The sequence below is a fragment of the Chamaea fasciata genome, unplaced genomic scaffold (genome assembly GCF_029207755.1).
Source record: "Chamaea fasciata isolate MVZ Bird 193981 ecotype frontalis unplaced genomic scaffold, bChaFas1.0.hap1 SCAF_10, whole genome shotgun sequence".
Lineage (NCBI taxonomy): Eukaryota > Metazoa > Chordata > Aves > Passeriformes > Sylviidae > Chamaea > Chamaea fasciata.
This window is the reverse complement of record NW_027094095.1, coordinates 14,185,197-14,209,921: the sequence shown is the minus strand read 5'-3', so window position 1 is coordinate 14,209,921 and position 24,725 is coordinate 14,185,197. Positions and strand designations below refer to the sequence as shown.

General features: G+C 39.0%; 1 protein-coding gene across 1 annotated transcript in view; it reads right to left on the bottom strand.

Moving 5' to 3' along the window:
* Positions 1-563: 563 nt before the first annotated feature.
* Positions 564-24,725, bottom strand: part of PLPPR5 (phospholipid phosphatase related 5) — a 44,678-nt gene continuing 20,516 nt past the window's right edge. The window contains exons 2-6 of the mRNA XM_066192387.1: positions 24,067-24,199; positions 21,578-21,828; positions 12,812-12,988; positions 11,061-11,180; positions 564-2,765 (exon numbers count right to left, since the gene is read on the bottom strand). Of these exons, the coding sequence (XP_066048484.1) occupies positions 2,733-2,765; positions 11,061-11,180; positions 12,812-12,988; positions 21,578-21,828; positions 24,067-24,199 (714 nt within the window). The 3' untranslated portion in view covers positions 564-2,732. The remainder of the gene's footprint in view (positions 2,766-11,060; positions 11,181-12,811; positions 12,989-21,577; positions 21,829-24,066; positions 24,200-24,725) is intronic.

Sequence of the window (24,725 nt, the reverse complement as noted above, 5' to 3'; positions counted from 1 at the left end):
ACCACTGTTTTCAGTAGGAACCGCTCTGTACCAGAATATTCCCTGAATGAGGATTGATGCTTGCTCATCAGTGGGGTTTTTTTTAAAGCAATCACCAAAAAGCCATTTTAGTAAAAATTTAGGTGTCAACTTATTTTTGTTTTGGCAAACTGTTTGTACTCAAAGCTTTTTTTGGGTCCAGAATGGAAGAGGTAAAGCCCAAACTTCAGGGCAGTGGAGAGTTACAGATGTGGGAGGGCAAATTCTTGCCACTTCTGAAAATCAGTCGAAGAAGTGTCTGGAGTTTGGCCGGTCCACATTCTGGGGAGAGTCCTTCCCCAACAGGCTGTGGACTCTGCAATACAGCTCTTACTCTTATGCTTTTTAAGTTCACCAGAACCACCTCTAAGGTCATTAACTGTGACTTCCAAGGGAAGGTCATAAACTGTGGGGATTCCTGGTTAATTGAGAAAATATGTTACCAAATGCAATTCACATAAAATCACAATTTCATTATATGCACACTATCAACCAAAGTATATGCAAAGCAGCAGACATCTAAAAAATTACACTACGTATGAATGAAAAATTTTTTTATTTAAAAATACATTATACAGCAGAGTGTCTCTCTTTTTGTTTTCTCACTGCTGGTTCACAGAGATAGTATGATAAATTTAACCCAAATATTTGACTGGGAAAGATCCTGAGAAAGAGACCAGTTACAAGCTGATGATATACAGTACACTGAAAAAGAGTCATCTCTTTTAACATAAAAGAATCTCTTGGTAATCTTATAAATCAGATATAAAAAATGCAGATTTGCTACCATGCAAAAATGAGTGAAGATTTCATTTAAATCTGCACACAGAGAAATCATTAGTACCTTGGAACCTAACTAGCTAGACTAAGAGCAGGGTAAGTGAGCTTAACACGGTGATACAAACTTTGGATCTACTACAATTTTGTAAACACAGTTGATAGTCTAATAAAGGTGGATTTTCAATCATCTAAGTAACCTAGTTGTATCTAAGGACTCTACTCTAGTTTTTTTCTCCCCACAGATATATTTCTCCAATCTCTTAATTCTCAGCTTAGCACAATGACTTCGTGGCATATGCTCTATTGCACTCAGAGAAGACTTGGCCTTGCCCTGTTTGCCAAGCACTCTTTAGGTAGTTGTATTTTAGTGAAAGCAGAGGTTAAAACAAAAATTAAAAGCAGGCATTACCTGATGACTATGTGAGAACGCATTACAATTCATCGTAGAAAAAATATACCTGATTCTTCACCCTTGTGTTTCAAACATACTCTAACAATGATTAATGCACAGGAAATACACTGAACTCTGGAAAATTTAAGGCCTAAAATGCTCAACAGCCTGCGCTGACCAACAGTATTCTCAATGTTTCTATAGTGCTAGCATTTTATCAGCTCTTGCCAGAGGGAAATTTTCTGGCAGATGTTAAGAATGTCTTCAGTATTTACAATATTCAGATCCATTTGGTGCTCAATTTTTAAAGGACAACTTCACTATGAATAGTCAAGCAAGACTCTTCCAAAGGGGAGGCTTAATCTGAGTATTTACAGCAACGACAGAGATATGGTGACACTGGCTGATGTTGAAGAAAAATCAATTCATCAACACCGCGCAGATTGGCAGAGGATTTTTTTTTCTCTTTTTTTTTAGAAAATGTGCCTCAAACACAAACAGAGATAGAAAGCTTTGTAGAGAGAAAGTCTGCCTGTCCTGGTCACTTAGGCTGAAAAAATAAAAAAAATTGAGCCATTTTGGCTTTTCCATGAGTTTTCCATGAAAATGGAGAGTAGAAACTCAGATGAACTTTTCTCACTAAGCTGGTGACCCTCTTCTTATCTTAGCACCCATTCTCCCAGCATAGTATCAGGGAGTACAACAATCATGAGAAGATGCAGGCTGCCATGAATATTTTGTTTAAATGGTTTATGAATAGCACGGCTTCCCATCAGATATGCTAAGCTAAGAACGGAGCCCTTAACCTTTCATGGGATATCATTAGTAATAAAGAATATATCAAAGATCAAACTTTCTATATTATTCTCATTTCTTTTAACCTAGATACATATATGTCATCCAAGACATTCAAGAACTACAAAACAACAATTCAACTACAATTATGTCAGGAAAATATCCAAATAAATAAACTTTTAATTATGATACAATACTTATTACAGTAAAAATTGGCATTTTTTTTCTCTTCAAAAGCAGAAGCACCAGTCTTACATATAACATACTGTTTGAATGATATCTTACATGGAATACAGCGTAATACAATGTGCAAACAGCATTTTCATACAGAACATAATATTTGCTAGTTTTATACACTGAAATTGCCTCAAATGGAAACAAGTTCATGCTGAATTAAAAATGTAGATTTTAAAAATCAAAGTTAAATCAAAATACAAAGTACTGCTGAAATAGGTACATGAACCATTGAAAACAAGGCGAAGCCAAAATAGAGGGTAATGTCAGATAATTAGTGCTCAGTTTGTCCCATTCCATCATAAAAGTAAACAGTTAATATTTTTGCTAGAAAGTAAAGTGACGTTCTAATATTTAAGAATTCTTCAAAATGTTGGTATCATTTTAGTGATGTAAAAATCAAGTCAGAAATAGGACTTCTAAAAATTTCTTATTTTTGATACACTGCAAATATCATGTGTGGGCTGTGAAAAGAGATGAAGTCCAATGGAGTGAATATACATCAGCATCAACATCATGTGACTTCTGCAAAGGCCGTGATGTGGTTCTACAAGTTAAAGGAAAAACAAACAAATAAAAATCACAAAACCACACAGATAGACAGCAGTCACCATTGTGAAAACTTTTGCCTCCTGTGCTTGAAAGGCAGCCTGGTACTAGGAGACTATTGCAGGATAAGGTAAATAAAATTGATTTTCACGGCAGTGCTCTCACTCACTCCCATAGCAATTCTTAAATGCTGAAAGACTGGATAGGGAAGTATGCCTAACAAACTAGTGATGTGTGATGGTTCTATTATAGTTTAATTTTAGGTAGCTTTGGTTTGTTTTAAATTAAGTTTAATTTTAAATTACATGTGAATAATTGAGTTAGCTGTTCTTTTATTGCTATGTTCTTCATATTTGAAAACAAAATAGCCAGAAATTTCCATGACAGATTCTAATACTCAATTTCAGTGCAAATACATTTTTAATATTCATTTTTTAAAGATTATTTTCTCCCCATGAGCTCAATGGCAATGAATCAAGTATCAAAATGCTTGAAATCCAGTGACATTTGGCATTTAAGAACTCCTATTCACATTTTTTTTTCAGAATCGCCAGTGTCCAGTTGCAATCTAAGAATATTTTCCTCTTTCCTTCAATAGGATGATTCTTAAGAACACTGAGATGTTCCTTGCAGCATGAACATTCTATGTGCAACTCTAAAACCCTGCAGCATCCCAAAGAACTTGGCTACTTTTTCATACTTGAACCTAAGCAATTGACTCGGCAGACACCTGAAGGGGAAGGCAACCACACAGTGATGTGCAGGATCCAGAGGAAGCATGTTTCCCTTTGACACACAGGACCCTTGACTGCCACCATTTTTTACAAAACATGCCATGGTGAAATTAGTAAAGGGAACCTTGATGTTAAGCCATGTGTTGGTTCCCAAGCACAAAAATGCACAGAGAGTAACACACCAAGCAAAGCACTGCATATTTTTCTCATCACTTTGCCTCCTGGGGCAGATTAAACTCAGAAGAGAGGAGATGTGCGCTGAAGAGGAGGGGCATGTGGATAACCTGGGGAGAGTGGGACCTCCCATTTTTTTTGCTTAAGGGAAGACCTTCAGAAAAATCTCTTCTCACACAGCATAAAAAATACTGGAGGAAACAATGCCCACCATGTAAGCTTCTGTTTCTCAGTTCTTCCTTAAACTGCCTGAATATTTGTCTACCGGTCTGAGCAGGGGAGATAGGCAGGCATCTTTTCACGTTAGAGAGAGGAACTTAGAAATACTTTGATTGGAGAGTTGCCCCTTATGCCCTCATCTCCAAGCCAGGCTGGCAGCTTTGCTCCCTCTCTCACTGTGCCCCACTGGGTCCAGGGGGAGAAGCTCTCTTCCACCTCCCCTACAATATGAATTTTAGCCCTAGCAATGTTCTTGCTGTATTTTAAGACAGCTTTCATAAAAGCACATTATTTAACAGCAAGCATCTAGGTATATTCTTCCCCGAAATGGAATTTACGTATTTTAAATAAACAACAATTATTAAACCACACCCAGATTTTTTTAAAAAATCATTAGAAAAAAGGAGTGCAACTTTCTACGAAAAAGTTTTCAGTAAAAAATAGTAACAAATGTTACTGCTTGCAGATTTTTATTCGGCAGAAAAAATGCAAAATTAGACTTCCTAATTAGAAAAGAAATCAACTCCAAACATCTTGTTTGGCTCACCATCTTCTGTCTCGAGTATACAAAAGATGATACAGAGGGCAAACTCAATGACTCTGGAGTTGCTGTGAGGCTATAATGACATTTTCTTCATACTATTTACTTCATTTTCTTTATTTAGACCTCAAAAGTCATCCTGTCAATTTAAACTACCCTCAGTCTAAAATTATTCACTTTTTTTTCCTAAGAAAGATGGTTTAAAAATGAGGAATTGGAGGGAAAAAAAAGAATTCCTCTTTATTTCAATCAATTCTTTCAAGTCCTGCTACATGCCATCTCTGTCTCTAAGCGACACACATTTGTCTGTGATGCAGAGAACCAAATGCTCTTTCATGTGGCATTAATTCAAGAGTGGATAACGATTATTTAGGGAAAGGAGAATCTGGTTCACACTCCTGCCAGCTATACTTCCAAAATGAGCAGGCCACCATCCTGGGAAGACATGCAGAGCACGGGATAAAATAACACAGAAAGAAAATCCTCCTTCCTCAATAAGCCCTCAAAGAGAACTGCTAAGCTGCTGATCATGGACCTATTGATTTGGACCCTACTGAAGGCCGGTCAATTCATCTCCAATGGACTCAGCAGGGTGATGCATAACTAGGTCAAAATTAATCACTTGCTGACGGCAAGAATCACTGATACAGATTCATGCAACTGTCTGGTTACTCGTGCCTTTTCCTGCTACTGTCTCAGGCAAAACTACAAGTAAGCCTTGCTGAGACTCTGCAGAAAAAAACCCCAAACAAACAGCATCCCTCTGGAATAACTACATTTCAACTCCTCTACTTCTGTTAGATTTGCTGTGACAAGGGTCAGAGCGAGATACTGTCAGCAAACAGATTCACACAGATGCAGGAAGACAAGGAAAAACCATGCACAAGACCTCAGCTTATCCAACTCCACGGGAAATTATTTTCCCTGAAGTTCTCAAAAGAAACAGCAACACTGAGGGTCTGCTCAATGGCAGCACTCTCACAGGCAGGCAGACCAGCATTGTAGCATCCATTCTAAAGGACAGTACCAGGCTGGTGAGCAAAGCATGCGTCAAAACTGTTCTCTCACACCACTAACAAAAAAGAGAAAGCCAAAGGCTAAGCCTTGAGTGCAGGTTTCTGGGGGAAATGATCCACACCTGTAAATATTCTGTTAAGTTTTAATTAATTTCTGTTGATAAGCAATGCTATAATGTCAAAGCTTTCAAAAAATACACTAAACTTTTTGTGATTTGTTGTTTTCATTATACAGATTAAATTATTTTAGCTTAATTATTTTTTGCTTTCTTCTTATCGATAGTTAGAAACTGTATTCAAAAATAGTTATCATCCTAAAAATAAGATTTTTCTGTTTTTGAAAACAGGAATTTGTAAAATTGCAATTTTTCCCACAGTAGAGTTCGTTAAATAGAAAAATACTACCGTAGTACTTTAGGCAAACGATAATTGATCAAACAATAATAATAATGTTATCACCCAGCTCTGAGTGAGCAGAGTGTATTTTCGGGTTTCAGTGGAGCGATGAGATGCCCCTCAGGCCTGCAGGGAAGGCCCAGCCCACAGGCTCCCTCGGTGCGCTCCCGCGCACATACGTTGTTGTCATTGCCTTTGCGGAAGGCGCTCGCAGCGCTCCGTCCCCGACAGCCACGAGAACCACCTAAGGACGCGTGCTTTGAGAGAGGAGGATCCTTGCAAAGCATCTTCTGGGCTGTGACTAATGCCTTGATTCTGTAACACCTACAATACGTACGTTTGAGGAGGTCACACTGATTATATCGTTTCACTTCCCGTGTTTAGGTATTAGTTTATCTGAGCATTAGATGTAGTGATCACTGCTTGCATTCAATCAGAAATAATTCTTGTACAATCCCCCAGAAGCGGATTTAAGCAGAAGGGTAGGACATGAATACAAATTCAAATGTTTGACTTTGAAACAAAACTGCTTATGATTTTTTATAAGCTGACTCTCCTAGGTATGTGTCTGTGGTGTGTGTGTGAAGCAACGCTGTATTGTATCTCCTTTAACAGACTGTACTATCAAGAGAGAACGATTATGCCAAAAACTGCCTATAAGCTGATGTAAGCACAGGGGCTCTCATCAGACCATTCTGAAGAAAAAAGTATGGGACACTTATGGATGGTTTTGGACATCAAGCACTACCAAATACAAGTATTTGGAGACCTCTCAACTAAAATATTTTGTCCAACAGAAATGGACACAACCCTCTCCTCCATCTGCCCATAGTATGATGAGCTAAAGCATCTTTGTGTTTTGCTTTTAGCTGCAAGCTCAGTGAGAGGTGATCTTCCTGGAGAGCTGCAGGGAGCAGGCCAGGCTCTCTAGGCCATGGTGCTGTGTGCACACCAGGGCACATAACACTTGAAGACTTGGTACCAACATGCTTAAGATCAAGAAAAAAAAGTAACATTGAGAATTAAAATTTTCTGACATTGCGAAGAAGGTATTCTCTGTCTCATGAGTAATCATGATGCAGTAAATAGAAAAAAACAATACTCCTTAAATTCTGAAGAGGAGAGCTTTCCCAGTCTTAAAAATACTAGTAGAATCCATTGCAGTATCTACACTTACTATTGCTGAAATGTTTTATCACCATTGTTACCTTACACATACACAATAGAACGATAACTATTGAGTCAAACTCAAGAAGATTTCTGAGACAATTAACCCTGATAGTCACTAAGAACTGATATGATGGGCAACAATGTCACATATTGCGAGAGGAATTCCAAATACTTATGACCGTTAAAACTTGGAAACGGCAGAAGGAGAGGGCACCTAATCTATCCCTTCTGTGTTCAGTCACGCTGGATAGTCAGTCCTACAGGGGAGGATAAGAAACTTCATTGTAACAAGGAACAGTGACTGTATTTGGGAAGGTTTCGGCACTGCTGACAGAAGCAGCAGTATGAAGGAATGCCAAGCAGAACCTCGGGGAATAAATGTAGTTTAGCTGTCAAGCAGAGCACTGCCAAGAACCCGCTGTGCAAATAAGTAATACTGAATAGCTACAGAAAGCACTGATAATCACACACAGTAATTATCTCATCTCACAGGAGATGAACCATGGTACACCTCCTAACCCAATGCTTCCTTCTGAAACCTCTATCTCAGTATTCTAGCTACTGCCTCCATTAGTCCTGAAATGCTCCACGCTGTATTTGTACTTGATTTTTCCAAAGCTAGAATATTTATAAAAAATAAATAAGACTAGCAGAATCATAAGCTATTACATGATGGGTAGGAGACCTCTGTAAGCCCTGGCCAATTTCAGGTGACTTTTGCACGAAATAATGTCAGTCTCCCCTGAAACAGGAAACATAGTTTGTGACTGCACTTTCATGAAGCTGAACCCTCAAACCCTTTCAGGTACTATCCAGAATATCCCCATCTCTCAGTAATTCCTGAAAAAGAACAGGACTCTCTAATCTTGACTGTGGTAGGATGAGAGCTTCCTCTCTGTAGAAGACTGAGCTGACCGAAACACCAATTGTCTTGTAAGACATGAAGAAAGTCAGAGACAGAAGAGAAAAAGAAGCAGATGGGTGAGTGATGAGGTTTCTTGACTTTCATTCTTTTCCTTAGTTCTGCACATGATTATAGTTAAGGTAAAAGCACTAAGTCTGCACTGCTGAGCAGACTCTGGGAAGGATCCCTCAAGGAGACACTGCACCTACAGCTTATTTGCCTGCACAGGTACACATGCAGAACAGCTAATCATCTGCATGCACCACAATGAAACAGAAGTGTCATGCAAAGAGTGATCCAACCTTGTCACTAAGCAGCAGCAGCTCAATGTGGAGTATTATAAGAACTTAGGCCTATTTAAGTGCACTTCAAACATAGCTAGACCTCCACCAGGACTCAGACTGTGACAGCACGGTGAGCATGCCAGGAACAGTTGCTCTCCATGGAGAAAGCACCGGAATAGCAAGTAACAGATCTGGAAACAGCAAAGTAACAGGCTTCCAGGTCTGTATGATGCATCATGGGAGAAATTTATTACAAAATAGCAGTGAGTCAGGTCCTATCTGGCAGGCATTTCTAATGAAGCCATTCTTTAAGGCAGGAGTTTTTAATTGCTTGTTCCCAGAAACCTATAGAGCTACAATTTTTTAGTATCAGTCAGATAGTTGCATTGCTTCCCCCTTGCACTGCCTTAGCCTTTGATAACTTCAGACAGTTAGGATTTGTGCTACTCCCAGTAGCCAATCTCTTAGAGTAACCTGTCTTTAATACTGGCACAGGAGCTTGTAGACTGCAAATAAGGAAAACCCGCTTTAAAATAAGCAAAATGTAAATCTGTGTGCATTCAGAACATTGAACTGGAACAGTCCTAACTGAAATGTAGTGAAAAATAACGCATGTGTCTAAAGAAGGAAGAGGCAAATAGCACCAAATTATTTAGCATCATTCTCTCTCTACTGGAGAACCAGTGAAGTAAAATAAGAAGGGAAATAAGAAGCAAAGACTAATGCAAGAATTCTTGTAGCAATGGTAGTTAATTGAAATTAGCTAACTTAATTTAGACCTTAGTTCCCTGAAGTATTATTCTTAATGTCTTTTATTTAACAGAGTCTGTCTTCTATCTAAAACTTTGGATTAAACAAAAAAAAAATAGATTTTTAAAAAAGGTTAAAATATCCATAGAAACTCAAAACCTAAAGCATTCACATATAAGGAAGTTCTTCATTAATTATTTGCTAATTCAATTTTCACCTTATTGTCCTTGCATCCCATCCTCTCTGTCTGAAAAGAAGAAAGGCTTTGCAACACAGACAAAGATGAACCCATAAAATGGGATCTCCACACGTGGTACCACTTTGTGGTCAGCCCCCAGTTTAATTATCTACAGAGAATTTGCATGACAGCAAACAGCTCCTGTCTACTGCCATAAGAATACAGGTTCAGAAGGAAAGAAGCTCATTCATATGACAGAGTCCTGGGCAGTTCAAAAATGGAAATGGTTATCCTCAAGCAGAGCAAACATTATTCCTGTCACCATCCTCCCACACTCTCCCGTAGCTTTCCCCACAGCATCTCAAACTAGGCCAAGTCTCAGGAAAAGAACATTGTTGATCATGAGTGAGAAGTTCTCAAACCAGGTAATGATAGTAACATGAAGTCAACATGAAGTCTTGATCCCCAAGAAAAAAAAAATTAAATTCAATATCCAGAGTGTATACTTACTACTTATGATGGCTTTTGAGCCACAAAAAATGCTTCTATTGCATGAGAGCCTAACACTAAATAAAACACGCTCTTATTAATGTGGTATGTTCCAGGCCAGCTGACAGCTTGTTTTGTTTTGTTTTGACGTTTTACAGAAAGTTTACTGAATGGATTATTTTGAAGATACGCATTCATCATCTAAACGCTTGTTCAAGCAAATGAGACTCTGACCTCCTTACAACAAGATATCAGTGGAAGCAACTTAGACATATTTGGTTCAAAAAAGGCATGTTAGACTATCCTGAAAAGAAATCTTCTTTCCCTTCAAGAAAGGAATAAAAAACCCAGGACTAGCAGCAATTCTTACTAAAGGACAACTTTGACCACTTTCAAGTGAACAAAGCAGATTGAGAAGTGATGGAAACCTTTCTTCTGTTAAACATGAAAAAAAAATTAACAGAATTAATCTGAAATTAAAAGAATACCACAAAAAAAAATTTTTGGTGCCCTACCCAGTGTGGAATTGTTTACTGTCTTCAAATATGGGAATAACCCAATAGATTTTAATGGATAATGATAGACGAAGTAATTATAAAAAGTAAACCTTCCTTTTAACTTTACATTACTAGTTCAAATTTTCCCCTTGGTAAAAAATGTCCAAAATATTTTCTGTATTTGGATATGCTATCTATTTCAGTATTTGTTTGTTCATAAAATCAGTCTTACCTAACACATAGTAGTACAACATCATCTTCAAAAATATAAATGGTTCTCACAGGAAACTGAAATAAATTTCATTGTGATACTAAAGCAAAACATCTTAGCATACCAAGGAGACTCTCCCTAGCATGTCCTAGCCTAAAATCCCTTGTGCTCTGACAAGAGATCATAGGGTTAGTGCAGTTGGTACAGCCCATTGCTACTCTCACTTCCAGCTGGGGGCCTGCCCTGGGGCCAGCACCTGTGTGATGATAGAAGCCCCACAGCTGATGCAGAAGGGACTGCACCCCATGCTCTACACCAGGCTGAGGACATATCGCAAACAAATAGGATAAATGCCACTTGTATTGAATTGGAGAGCCCCTTGGGCCAGGGGTTAGACCTTCTTTCTGGGCATTCTAAGAACTTTTTAAGAACGTTCTGTGGACTATCAGGCAGAGTATTAATCACATTTACTTGAGGGACACAAGGGCAGAGGGCCTCAGGTCTACTCAGCCTGACTCCATGGGCTTAGCAGCAGCTATGGCACTGAAATGATGACACGAAGAGCCTCCCAAGGGATGTCACTGAATTAAATTCTTTCCTTCTTTCTCCTTCCCTGACATGTTTCTTTATTTTAAATCTGATTACCTTGGCACTCTTGTCAGAATAGTCTGTGATCATCCTTCCAGGAAAGCTATAGTTAATAATTGTTTTCTAAAAAGTCAGACATTACCTTTTCTAAAGGGCTTTCTACTCTGGGTATGCTGATCATGGGCACCTGGGCCAGGTTATCCAGATGAGAATGTTCATGCTCTGGCTGACGTCCTCTGAAGTTATTTACCACACAAACAACCTAGAAGGGATTAGAAGATAAACAGAATACCTAAGAAACAACTCATTTTTTCAAGCTTTGATCCTGACAATTATCATTAGGCAGAAATGACACCACCTTTAGTCACAGCTTTACAGTAGAAACACTGAAATGTGAAGTTCATGTTTTACAGAAACTCCTTAATTAATATTTCAAGACAAAAGACTTCCTACCAATTTATTGGTACATGCATCATTTGAGAACCAGAAAAACCTCTCATCTAAAAGAAAATCCATTACTCAAGCTGTATAATAGAACACCAATTATTATCAATGTCATGAAGAGATGTCTTGCAGCATCACATGGCATTAACCTTAAACTCCGGGGAAGGCCAGTGCCATCTCAGTTTTGATCAGCAAAGACTTTCTCAAATGAAGAGTAATAAAGGGAATAAGGCAGCAAGGACCATGCCCAAGTCTGAATGAAACTTCAAATCTTCTCAGGGCAGCAGATTCTCACACAGTGACTTAGAAATGTGATGTGTAACAGTTTGTGCTTCTACCAATTCCAACACTCAGCTGAGCAGCAATGTTTGCCAACTGCATTTTCTTCAAAACATCACTAAATTTGATGTCATGCTACTCAAAGGCGTTTATGCAACACACATGACAAAATATGAGAAAAAATGCTGGGACAGATATCCTCTCTATTCTGCTCTCTTTTATTAATTTAGGGGCATGAACAGAATGCAAAAACTTAAAGGGGAACAACCAAATGTAACTCCTGGACACCTTATGTGGAAGGGAATGTCTGGAAATACAAGCAGATGTATTTTAAAGGAGACTTGCAGCTACCCTTGCATGTCTAGAGGAGTGAAAACACCCATCCCAGCCATCCCTGGGAGGGTTCTCAGCCAAGCCATCCTTTCACATCCAGGATCTTGAGACCACAACCCTGTGATCCAAGAGTCAGGTTCAAAAATGTTTTCAAGGGGAAAAAATCCAAAGGTGTATTTAGTATTATTACAAGTTGCTAGGCAGACAAACCTACAGGCATCAAACAGCTATGACTGTTCTATTCTATAATCTTGCACCGCAGATATTAGTGAAGGTGATTAATAGATTAGAAATAGTTTTATGACACAGACAGTAGTCATTGGCAACTGCGATTAACTATCTGGTTTTGGAGCACAGCTCCAGAAAAGGGAAAGGCTAAACAAAGATTTTTTGATACAGAATAATATGAAATTTCAACATAAACCTGAATCACTCTGAAATAAATTCATTAGTGTTACTGTAAATCCAGAAAAACAAATGCTACCTAGTCTCTGATCAGTGTGGATACCACTATATCGAATTTAATACTTTCTACATGAAATCATAACTCTGTGTTATTCTGAGGAACATGTAATTCCTGCAAGTGGGCCTTGCTGCAAAATTTACTGTTTGGAATGCTACAATCTGGTTTACATGGAAGTCAAAAGAGTTAACTGGATCAGTCCTTTCTTGACTTCACATTTCTGAGTGTATGCAAATATTACTAAGGAAACTGATGACTAATTAAAAACCCTAAGAAACACGTCTTTTGTTATGTAGTTATCTGAAGGCTTTTTTAGAGATACAAACTTATACATTGATTTTTTTCAAACAGAAGTGACACAGACACACACTTACCAAAAATACTGCTATAGATATTCCAATTACAAATCCTGCTATTACATCTGACCAGTGGTTTCGATACTCTGCTACTCTGTTGATTCCAGTAAGGAAGGCCAAGCACATTAAACCCAAACACAGAACAGGTTTTGCAAGCCTTGTTCCTCTGGCTTTCACTGTGTTGGTGATATACATCTGAAAATTAAAAAGGAAGAAAGTGCAAGACTGATGAACATCTCCCACTAATTGGTGAATAAAAGCTCTGTCTTTCATTTGAATAGACTATGTGGTTTTGGTGCTTTTTTTCCAGAGTGGGGGGAGGGTATAAAGAAATTAGGGGGTAGAGTAGTAAAGCCATCACACCCTTTTCCTAGGGATACAGAAAAAGAATCAAACCATACAGCAAAATTGCATTTTACATTAACCTGAAAAGCCTACAGAAAAGCAGACAAATTGGACAATTCTATCCAATTACTCTCAGTCTGTGTATTTATTTATTAATGCATAGAAGAGACTGATTTTTCACTGTGCAGTGTTGACAGCAACAGAGGAAGATCTTTATCCTGAAGTCCTATTAGTACTTCTACAAGCTGCCAGGCAGAGTAAGAAAGGGAATACATAAAGACCTGGTTTTTATTAGCAAAAGCCTTTCTTATACAGTACTTCTTCATGTGACTAATTAGTGATTTGTCAAAAATCAGTGAAAAGGTAAAAAAACAGTGTCAAAGAGCTGTGAAAATTAAACTAACTGCCAGCATCTACTTTTATAAATCTAGTGTAATAGTTTCAGTGCTGAAATACTATAACCTCATGCTACAAACAAACTAATCTAAATGCTGCAGGTTTTATGCATCAGACTAAGAAATACATTTGCCCTCCTACAGTCTAATTGACCCCGTGCAATACTACTGAATTAAAAGCAGTGCCTGGTAACTGAGCAGCTCTTCTGCCCTAAGAGTGTACTAGTGACTACCAAGTTTAACCCAGCACTTTCTGAGCCCTGATGAGACAATGGAAGACATTAATACCAAATATTTGACTTTCCATTCTCTTGAATCTTGGCGTTAAGAACGTTTGCTATACCCTTCCAAAAAAACAAACAAACAAACAAAAAAACCCCCTTATACTTCAACTAACAAGACTTTTGACAAAGGAAGTTTCTACTCTCTGCAGCAGATGTTTCTGTAATTAAACCACTGAAACCAAAAATATACAAATTTTAAGCAGAATTTAGGTTTTTGAACTGAATACAAGTATTTCCTAAGATGTTTCACTAGAGATTCCAAGTTTGTAATGCCATCACTTTGACCTGCAAAGGAAAACAGATCAGTCTGCATTGAGGAACCAGTACCACTTCTTTGGCCAACAAATGGGCAATCCTTTGGGTTTGTTTGGGGTTTTTTTGGACTGTTTGAAACTTCAGTGGAATTTACCAGGGAACCAGTTTATGAAGTGCTGTAATAATCCAGCCAAGAAGCAGTTTAGAAAGTGTGGTTACAGTTACAATAAATGAAGTGAAGAAGTAGTGGTCAGTACTTGTCTAAAAAGAGCAACATCTGACAGAAATTTTGTTTGAAACAATAGAGAAAGATCCATGGTTTCGAGAATGAAACCAGAGAAGTGCAACAAACAAACTTTCAGTGTACTCCACATGATGAACAGGAAACCAGTAGAAAGATTTCCACCAATTCAGATAGAGAAAATGTTTGGAAAAAAAAGAGGTTTGGGCTTTATTCCAAGCCACATTCTCCTCTCTTCTCCCTAGACCATTGTACTTTTGCAGGCTGTCTTCAGTGAGTTATTACTCTAACCATGCAGAAAGGTCGTAAGAGAACTGCAACTTTAGTTTTTAGCTCCAGCTTTTTAGCCCCACTGGTTTTCTTCAAGCTATAGACAGAGTACTGCACACTGAATTCACTCAGCAGCCATCTATTTTAGTGAGTCTCATTGTTCTCCTGGATACTACCACCATTATCCACATTCACATTGAATGTTAGGACAGCTGGTGCTAGGAAAAACACTGGAATATTCTTAATACACAATAAGAAAATCAAATTTCAAACACAGCTCGGGTGAAGGTGGCACAGGGGAGTTAGCAAGAAGCTATTTCGCATTTAATTCTGTATTGTGTTATATGAAATTGAAATGACTACTGAGAAGGAAAAACCTGATTGTTTAAGGCAAGTCATGGTGACATATTTCAGTTATCTACAACAACTATCTGGTCATTGCCCAAGAAGATTATCTCAATTTTTAATATGACAAAACACATTATAGTAGAAATAATTGATTCCGCAGTATTTCAATCAAATTTCAATATTTTTAATACAAAGCTGAACCCAAAAAATGTTCTGCATAAAATTCTCTTTATGTTTTTACAACCAACTATGTCCTTCAAATTCCTGTTTAAAGCACCGAGGAAAAAACCTGCAGATTCATGCTGTGCCTCACATGATTAGAGACCTCCACTTGCCAAGTGCCCTCCTTATATGAACAGTCATGGTTGTCATGCCCAGTTCATTATTTGAAGTAATCTGAGGGTTCTACCAGCACAGGTACCATTTCTACCTTTTCTTTAAAGAACAGGTACCACTCATGTAAGGAATAGCATTATATTACAACACAAGAGAATCAGTAAAAACAGGCCAAACTTTCCTGAAACAGTGTGACAGAAAGTCTGTATTTGCAAAATTCTATATAGCAAATATAGCCTCCTCCAAGGCAGGATTCACAGACATCCATTCTTAAACTCAGCCTCTAGCACCTCTAGTATAATATATTAACACAGTCAACTCAAGTCAAAGACCTGATTTACACCAAGAATAAAAGATAAGATTAAATCACTGAGTGTTGCTTTTTAAATCATTAGTAAGAATGGATGATAATATAACTTTTTACATGGCTAAAGATGTTTACTGAACATCTCCATTCCTTTTAAGAACAAAAATTGGGAGAGGAGCTTTCTAACGAAAGAAAACTTTTAAATTAGTCCACAGCAAGACCGACAGCAGAGATTTTGTATGTAGGTCAAGGATTGATACAGTTGTTAGAATTAATATAGCAGGCTGCAAATTCTCCTGCAACATCAAAACTTCTCTTGAAGAACTTCTGCTATTGCTGTTCCTTTTTCCTGAAATAAGATTTTAGTATTAAAATACATAGAGCTGTCACCAGTAAGCAGACACTCGCTGAGAGTCATGTAAGCAGGTGGACTGATTACACAATATAACAATATCTAAAAGACTTTCAGAAAAACACGAACATCCGACCTTCAGTCTTCAAGATACTCGAAGTGAAGCTGTAAGAGAACCTCACAAATTGAAAGAAAACCTTTAATTGAAGTGGGTTTGAACATAAGAATTAGAAAGAAATTATCTTCAACACCACCAAAGACAAAGCAAGCTACTGTGAGGTTTCTGATGTGACTGGCCAGGTCATAGTGTAAGGAACAATCACAGCCTTGGCATTCAGCTTGTACTGGGAAAGTACTTCAAAAGTGCCAGGTTGCAAGTCTCATGTGAAGTTTGTCCTAAACCTAGTACAAATAAAACCATTCCAAAACATTCTAAGAAAAGAACAGAAACTGTATGTAAAGAGCAGGACAAAGTGGATTCCTGGGCTATGCTGCAAGCTTTTTCTAGGCATTTTTCAGCTATCTTTAGGCCCACCCACACCAACGTCTATGCACACAAACACAGGTGTAACAGGTCTCAGAATCCCGTTTTAGTTATACTGGAGCTACACATCAGGCTGGGTGCCCCAGCCAGGAGGGAAGATAATCTTCCTTGCTGATTTCATCAGCCTGGGACCAAGGGATGTAAGAAGATCCCTTCTGCATCTGCTATTTCATTCCTCCCTGATTTAGATGGCCTGGGAGACTGACAAAGAGCAGTCCATCAGTGGACAGTGAATAATGACTCAAAAAACAAGAAGAAGAATGAGGAAGAAATCATTGCACAGGCACCCTTTCCAGGCAACTTCAAACATAAATTATCTCATGTTTTCTTTTGTTTTTACAATGTTCTAGCATTAAATAAATAATCTTGAACTATTTAAGTAATATAAGTAGTGTTATAAATGTTCCACCCAATGATTTTTCAATATTCATCAGACCTACAAGAAAAGAGACACTCATATCAAAAAGCTGAAATCTAGTGGGCTGTAAACAGGTTCAGTGCTTAGTTAGAATCCTGTTTGACAATCTAAAATCTTTTCAGCTTCCTTGGGTAATAATTAATGGGTCAAACTATTTCTAGAGCAAACCAAAGTCAAATTTTTGAATTGTCTGGGTCCTTTGGCAACTGTCCACTGAAGATTGCTTTTAGTGCTTCTGAAGCCTCCTTCAGCTTTCTCTTTATGTTTTGATCTAATCATTTATCACCCTAGAAAAAATTAGCTTTCAAAGTCAGGGGCTGGCTTGACAAAGGGAAAGGGAAGCTCTAGAATTCTGGACCTTACTATTACTTTTCCCACTATAAGCTCCCCACAGCTGTAACTGTAAAGCAACTGCAGAAGAAAAGAGGTATCTTTCACTGTACCATGACCATAAAATATATCTATTACAGAGGCTGTTTCCTCGAGGAACTGAATTGTAATGAAGAGCTGACTGACATGAAATTTACAGAGGTCTTTAGATAAATTCCTGGATCAAACGGTAATGTTATTTTATTATTTGGTCTGAAAGAAACCAACACAGTCAATATGTGAAGCTCATGGCTTACATTTTATTATCAATGTTGAGAGACACTTGCTGCACCAGATACTGAAAAGAAATTCCACATTCCTAGCACTGTCCCTGAAAGGCAGGCAGAGGAATCCTTTAATTTCCTAACAAAAAATGGACAACAAAGTCAAATCAGTGAGGTGCTCTGCTAGTCCTTTTCCTCCTGAATACTCCCTTAAGTCTGTCTGAGAGGCCTATCATGCCTTCACCAGCTGCCCATTTAGCTGGAATCTAACAGGCACCTCAAGACAAAGGACAGGTGAGACTAGAACTCCACCTGTAACTGGATCAAGGAGTGACAGTGAGGAGAATGTCACCATGTTGCCAGCACTGTTACTCAGACTCTCTTGCTGTCTTTTCCCAGTGACTTATAAACTAAACAGCAAAACCAATGCAGCAAAATACCAGGAGCAAGAGCCTTGCAGAAAACATGACCATGAGCCAAAGAAAAGCTTTGCAGAGAGGAGAAAATTATTTGTAGGCTTTACAATCTGCTACTTCTAACTGAAGTCATAATTGAGGCAAGGGTTCACAGTACAAGGCAACAAAAGCTGCCTACAGACATAAGGGCTATGTCAACTATCAAGACATGAAGCCTGTCCTCTGTCATTACAAACCCAAAGCAAGTCTGAAATGTGTGCAGTAACACAAAGTTCAAGCACTACCCTACCCAACTGCTTTTGTGCAATGCAATAAGAACAACAAAAAAAAGGGCAAAACTACAGAATGAATTAAAATTTCCCTGTAACTGCAGTTAGTTATGGCCAATCCCCTAGGTCTGCAGTATCAAAGGACAACTGTTAGTCACAATTCTTATATTTAAATCCATGGGAATAGGCTGACTAAATCTTCATATATCACTTTGAAATCCTACCAAAGAAAGACTCATGACTTCCACTTCCTGTGTCTCAGTTGTGGAAAACACCCCAAGTATGTGCATGCTTGGCTGCTTCAAAACTTACCTCTAATTGCCCAGGCTATGTCAGCTTACGCATATCAAAATGAGGATTATACAATTATATACTGTTTAATAAAGCTGCAGTGTTTGCCTTAATACCTATACAGCAAATAGTGTTCCAGCTGAGAAAGGGTGAGTTGCAATGCTGATAAGTAATGAAAGCAGAGGCAGTCAATTTCTTAACCCAACTCAATCAAAAACAAACAAAAGATCTCCAAAGAGATCAGAACAGACACCTAAGAAAAAATCCAGGCACCAGCAAGATTAGCTAGAGATTTCACTAAAGATTTACAGTAGTTCATTTTGAAAACACTGGTACACTGGAAAGAATGAGCCTGAAAGTCTGAAGAAGAAAGACAATGCATCTGTGTTTGGAGCAGGGTAAAGAAAACACCTAACCACGGCACTGCCATTCAACACTCCATTGCTTAAGTCTCTTTAAAAAGGTAGTGGAAGTAATGGAAGCAAACACCACAAAGCTCTAAATATTAGGAAAACAACTGTTTGAAAAAGACTGTACTTTCAAGCAGGAGGGGAATTCTGAGTTACCATAGCAGCCACCCACTCTCAAAAGGGGGGAGAGGGGAAAAATGGGAGACTCAAGAACTTAGATGAAAAAAAGAAGCTATTGTTAACAAGACAATATGCAGAGATGCTAGGTGATAAAGATGTGGCTGCACTTAAATGGAATGAGATAGGGGAATTATTAGATAAAGCACAGGCATCGTTTCTAAATGGGTTGATTGGTGAAATCACACAAGTCTAAAACCATTTACTTCACCACCTCAGAGAGCAAGGACCCTGGGGTCAGCTTTTTGTGTTTTTTGGGGTTTTTTTTCCTTTAAGCTGGTTTTGTTTTGTGCACAGCTGGCTGAAATATCCAGGGTGGATTCCATCTATAACAATCTCTCCCTCTCTCCAAAATTCCTGTTAACCAAACAGAAAGCACATTCTGCACCAGAGATCATATGCTAATGAAACAGTGAGTAATATATGGAGGTCTTTATGTCTGTGCTCCCAATAACTGTTGCAGCATGGCTCATACAAAGACTAGGCTACTGTTTTAAGTCTTCTACTCCACTGAACAGCGATGAGAAAATTGTTATTTAGGGCCAACTATCCTGATAAACATCATGGCAGTGTAAGGTCATGACCCCAATAGTGGAACATTGAATTTTTTTTTTTCCCTTGGAGTATAATAAACAGTATCTTTAGCCTCAGTCATGCAATAGGATTTAAGAAAACAAAACAAAACAAAGTAACAAACCTGCCAATGTTGTAACAAGGAGCTACTATAGGAACTCAGAAGTCCTGAGAGGAGTTTGCAGTGCTTTAGTTAAATGATAGCAGTGCAAAGCACCATGCAGCAGTACAGTAATGACATAGAATATATTCATTTCTATAGTTACTGAAAGAGCAAATAGGAATGAAATGGATCTCAGCATCTTTAGTTTTTTATATTGCTAACTGTATATTGACCACAGACGAGGTTTGCATAAAGTATCCTTGCTCATGTCAAAAGCCACTTATACTCGGTATTAAACCTTACTGATGTCTACTTTTTGTTTTTAAAATGTATTAATACTGTTTTACTTTCTGCCTTGCAGGAGTTGAATACCTGGTTTCCTAGTTACTCTGACTCATGCCAACAGTGGAAATCCAACTTTACAGATGGATGAGAAAAATAGGAGCAATTAAAATGAAAAATTCTGAGTATTTTCTAAAATAACTTGCATCAAATTTAGAGTGTTTCATCCTTAGATATCTCCCCAAATAACGACAATACTAGTAGAAGACTTATACTTGCCTCAAGTTAGCATAGAATATTATTGTTCATCTCTTATTAGCAAACACTTGCCTGTGTTAACTGATGATCAACATCTCATAAAGAGACATTGCTCACAAGGAACCTGGTAAATGTTACCATCAGTGCTGCACATTTTAAGCAACTGGTTCTACAACCCTGTGCAGAAGCACTGAGTTGACACACTGTCTGTGGATGGGGCTGGGATCTTTGCCACGTTGTCAAACATCAGTTTCCCGATCAATCAGAAACTAAAAGCTGGCTCATTTGGTATGTGCTCAAAAGCAATACACGCTCACACACGTAAATCTTCATGTGCACATATACACACACATCTATGGGCAGGCCACTGATCAAATACTGAGGGAATGCAAGGGCTGACTCCAGCAATGAACACAAAGGTACACACACCTGCCTCGTTTCCCACTGACACTAGGAAGGCAGCCCTGGGCTCATCCAAAGGCCTGCAGAGGGCTGTGATCACCAGCACAGGTCAGGCAAGACACTCCCATAGGCACGTGCTGGGGAGAACCTGTTCCCAGCAAAGGAACAAAATGTGCTTGGCTCCTGCTTAAGACTAGAATGATATGCACTCCAAACTAAGCCAGAGTTACTTGAGTGAGATTAAATTGTGACTCTTCCTATCCCCTGCCCCTCCACAACCCATACAGAAGCTCTGATCCAGGCAGTAAACACCAGGTTTTATCCCAGTGCTGTTCATCACTCCCTGTAAAAGAGAGGAGAGAGGGAAAAAAGGGTGGATTGTCTTGTAGCCCACCTTATTGCACAATAAGAGCCAAACTGACTTTGCATGAAGTACCTATAAATACCAATTCTGCTACCAAAAGACACACGGGAATCTTTAGAAACATGTAGATCAGACATACATATAGCTCACCCTTCTGCTTCACCTCACCAAAGAATATGGCCATGTGTGATTCTACCGATCTGCACTGGCTTAAAACACAGAGACGTACCACCAGTCAGAGGAAATCCCTACCCTTTCTCCTTAGCACCCAGCAAAAGGATTGTCCCACACACTCTGGAAATGGTGAAAAAGTAAACCAAACCCTTTATGGACAACCTGCCCTCTCTTAGCATCGCCTTGGCTTTCAAGGCTCAGAAACCACTACACCTTGTCAGAATTAAGCCCAATGAATCATTCTCACAGAAGGTTTGCATGCAAAAAATCAGCTGGTTTTGGGCCTTATCTTCTGCCCATTCCTCCCTCCTCCCTCTCACAGTGCCAGCCATTTGCTCTCAAAAATATGGTGACATTAAACAATATAATATACTTACAGCCAGATACATAGCTGCATAAATGCTTAGTGCTGCTTCTTTGGATGGGAAAGTCTTTCTGGCTTTCATGATAAGGTCTGGATTTCCAGTACAGGCATGTACACCACTGATGAATTGTGTATACTGTTTACATCCAAGTGCTGTATAGTTGGGTTTACAAAGTGCAAGAAAATGGGGTGCAAGATTCCCTGTTACTACTTGTCCAGCATTTACAAAGATGTCCGTAGCAAACAGTCCGAATGCGTAAATTCCTAAAGAGGAAAACAAAGAGTTAAATTTCCTGACAATTTATAGTATTTATCACAGCAGTATACAAGGCTCTTCCATTCAGAAACATGAAAAATCCTCCCATGTACTGTACCCTCAAGACCATTGCCCACACTGGAGATGGTATTTCCCTAAAAATGGCAGCAGCAGCACTGCAATGTACCCACACACCTGATGTGTCTCCCATCTTTTATAGGAGCACTCGCCCCTTGTGCAAGCAGCCTGCTCACCTAGGCCCTGTAGCCATGCACATCCCCAGTTTGGGGTAGCTGGCTTTACTGGTACCTAACTTTTGCGTTCACTAAATAGAAGTGACAGAGGGAAATTCCTCACCCAATAAATCTGCTGGAAAACCAAGGTGAGAACCTGATGGAGAAGTAACTTGGAAAGTCATAACACAAAGTGGACAAACTTTTTTTTATCCCCTTGCAGCTGTAAAGAATCTAAACTACTGAATAATTCAATATTGCCGTGCACCAGTTGTCTTCATCTGCCCGCAAATGGGTAAATCTCTGTGCACAGCATATTCATCACAGTATCAACACAGTGAGCTAAAGATTGATATATTTGAGGAACTACTTATGCTAAAAGGTTTTTTTAATCAGACATACCAGCAAAGCATTAAGCACATGTACTCATTCATTAGAATGTAAATGCATGTATCTGATTACTTAAAAGAAAACAGATTTCTGCTATCCTGAGGTCCCTCTCTATCCTTTTGTAAATAGAGAATGAGCTCTGGAAGAACATGCAAGCAGAGCAGCCTGACCGGCAGGCAAAGCCCGTGGGTGCCTGTTCCAATTCCACCTGAGCTATAGATTTCCTCCTGTATTTCCATGCACAAATCACTGTACTTTTCCCACACTCCAATTCACTGTGAATATTGGGTGAGTTCTGGCAAATTTCCCCATTTCATGGGGCACTATGGGGAATTTAATGAATCAACATCACAGTAGATGTAATTCCACAGAAATATGCACTTATGCAGGTCAGGTTTTTCCTGAGCAAAGCTAGAGGACCAGGGGTGATTTCTGGGATCCTGGCTGGTCAGCAATGTCACAGTAATGTTAATTCCTCCCAGGATGCTAGACTCTGGTGAGCAGAACATTGTGCCTGGCCATGTCACTTCACAGAAGGGCCTTTCAGCCAGTCCCAAGGGTGTGCACTGCACAACCCAGGTGGACACATCACTCTGGGGGACATAATGGGCAGTGATGCCTTGTCCCCTGAAACAGCAGAGGCCTTTGTTCACTTCTGCCAACTCTATGATTTTTTTTTTGCTTCTGTGAGGAACGAAGCGACCACTTAGTGGGAAGAAAACTCAGGCACTGATTACACAGAGAGGAACTGGAGTGGGAGGAGCTCCTCATCATCACTCCCCACCTCCTCCAGACCGACACAAGCCAGTCTCCTTACCCGGAGCAATCGCACTCTGGGAAGGCAGGCACAGTTGTTACACAAACATTGCAATATACAGACACAGCTGCACATGCCCTCCCTCCCCCTGAGACTGGGGCACAGCAGGATTGGCTGCCCCAAGGCTTCATTCCTCCAGCTGTTTCCTTCAGATGCAACCACGAGAGAGAAGCAAACAGCAGAACTGAGCCCTGCTATGGCATCCTTACAAGTATTAAAATGCAACATCTGGAAATGTTCAATACACATTTTGAGTGGTGAGATTTCTCCCCCCAGATACATTTAGAACAAACTAAGTAGAAAAGATAACATCTCATATCTACTAAAGTCAATGGGCGAGCTTCAGCCAAAACCAATGCAGCATGGATTTTTTCTGCTATAGAAGCAGTTTTCTGCTGGAGACTATAATACAATAATACCCAGGCTAAGAAAGCAGCTAAATCAGCTTGGCTTCAAACACACATTTATATCCCAGTGTCTTCAACTGTGGTGTGTGTGTGTTTACTGTCAGCTATAGATATGGCACAAGGATATCACCTTTCTCCACTTAACCCCACTTCAGGCCTGCTGGTTGTTTTTCCCCCTAGTGGCCCCAGTTTTTTCTACTTTTATTGCTGTTTCTGCAACTGGTTTTTAATCCAAACTTCCAAAAAGCTTAATTTGCTACCTAAAAGGAAAACTGCACCTGAGTTATGACTACATGTGAAATGTTATATGGTTATCTGAATATTTTCCCCAGGTGAAAATTATGACATAATTGATCACTCTCACCATTCAGAAAATGAAAGCAGTAATTTTGCTCATACCAAGGAATCTGATGGTCCTGCGCACCAGTGGATTTATATAACAACAGTCTCCAGTTAATATTGTTTTCTCTTGGTTTTCAAAATCCTTTGTAGCTAACTGTAGACAAAAGACTGCGGTTTCTCCAACGATAATCTTGGGGGAGGAGAAAAAAAGGGGAGAGAAATAGTGCATCAGATTACAGCAAGTAAATACACTAATATTACAGAGACAGACATCTCATCTTAAAGAAACAAGACCAAACCAGCTCAACAGACAGCATAAGTGAATCAAGTTCTGTAAATTAATCTTCTTATGAGGGAAATATGCCTTATGGCTTGCTTTACCTTATTTGCCTTAAAAGAGAATAAATTATTACAACCAGGATTTGTAGTCGACATAACATAACCTAGTTTGCAGGATGAGGGGAAAGAAAAAGAAATCTATTAGTTCAAGAACAATAGATCACATAATGCACAAGATTTGGACCAAAGTAAAGGCCTAATCCTGGAAGATGCTGAACATTTCAGTTCCCACATGGCATTCACTGAAACTCAGCACTTAGCAGGGCTGAGCTTTAAATTTTGGACTATGGTAGAGAGAAAGGGGAAAAAAATCGTAACAGAGATTATTGATGTGAACCTCTGTTCACATCAGAGGTTTGGTTTGCCAGGAGGTACTT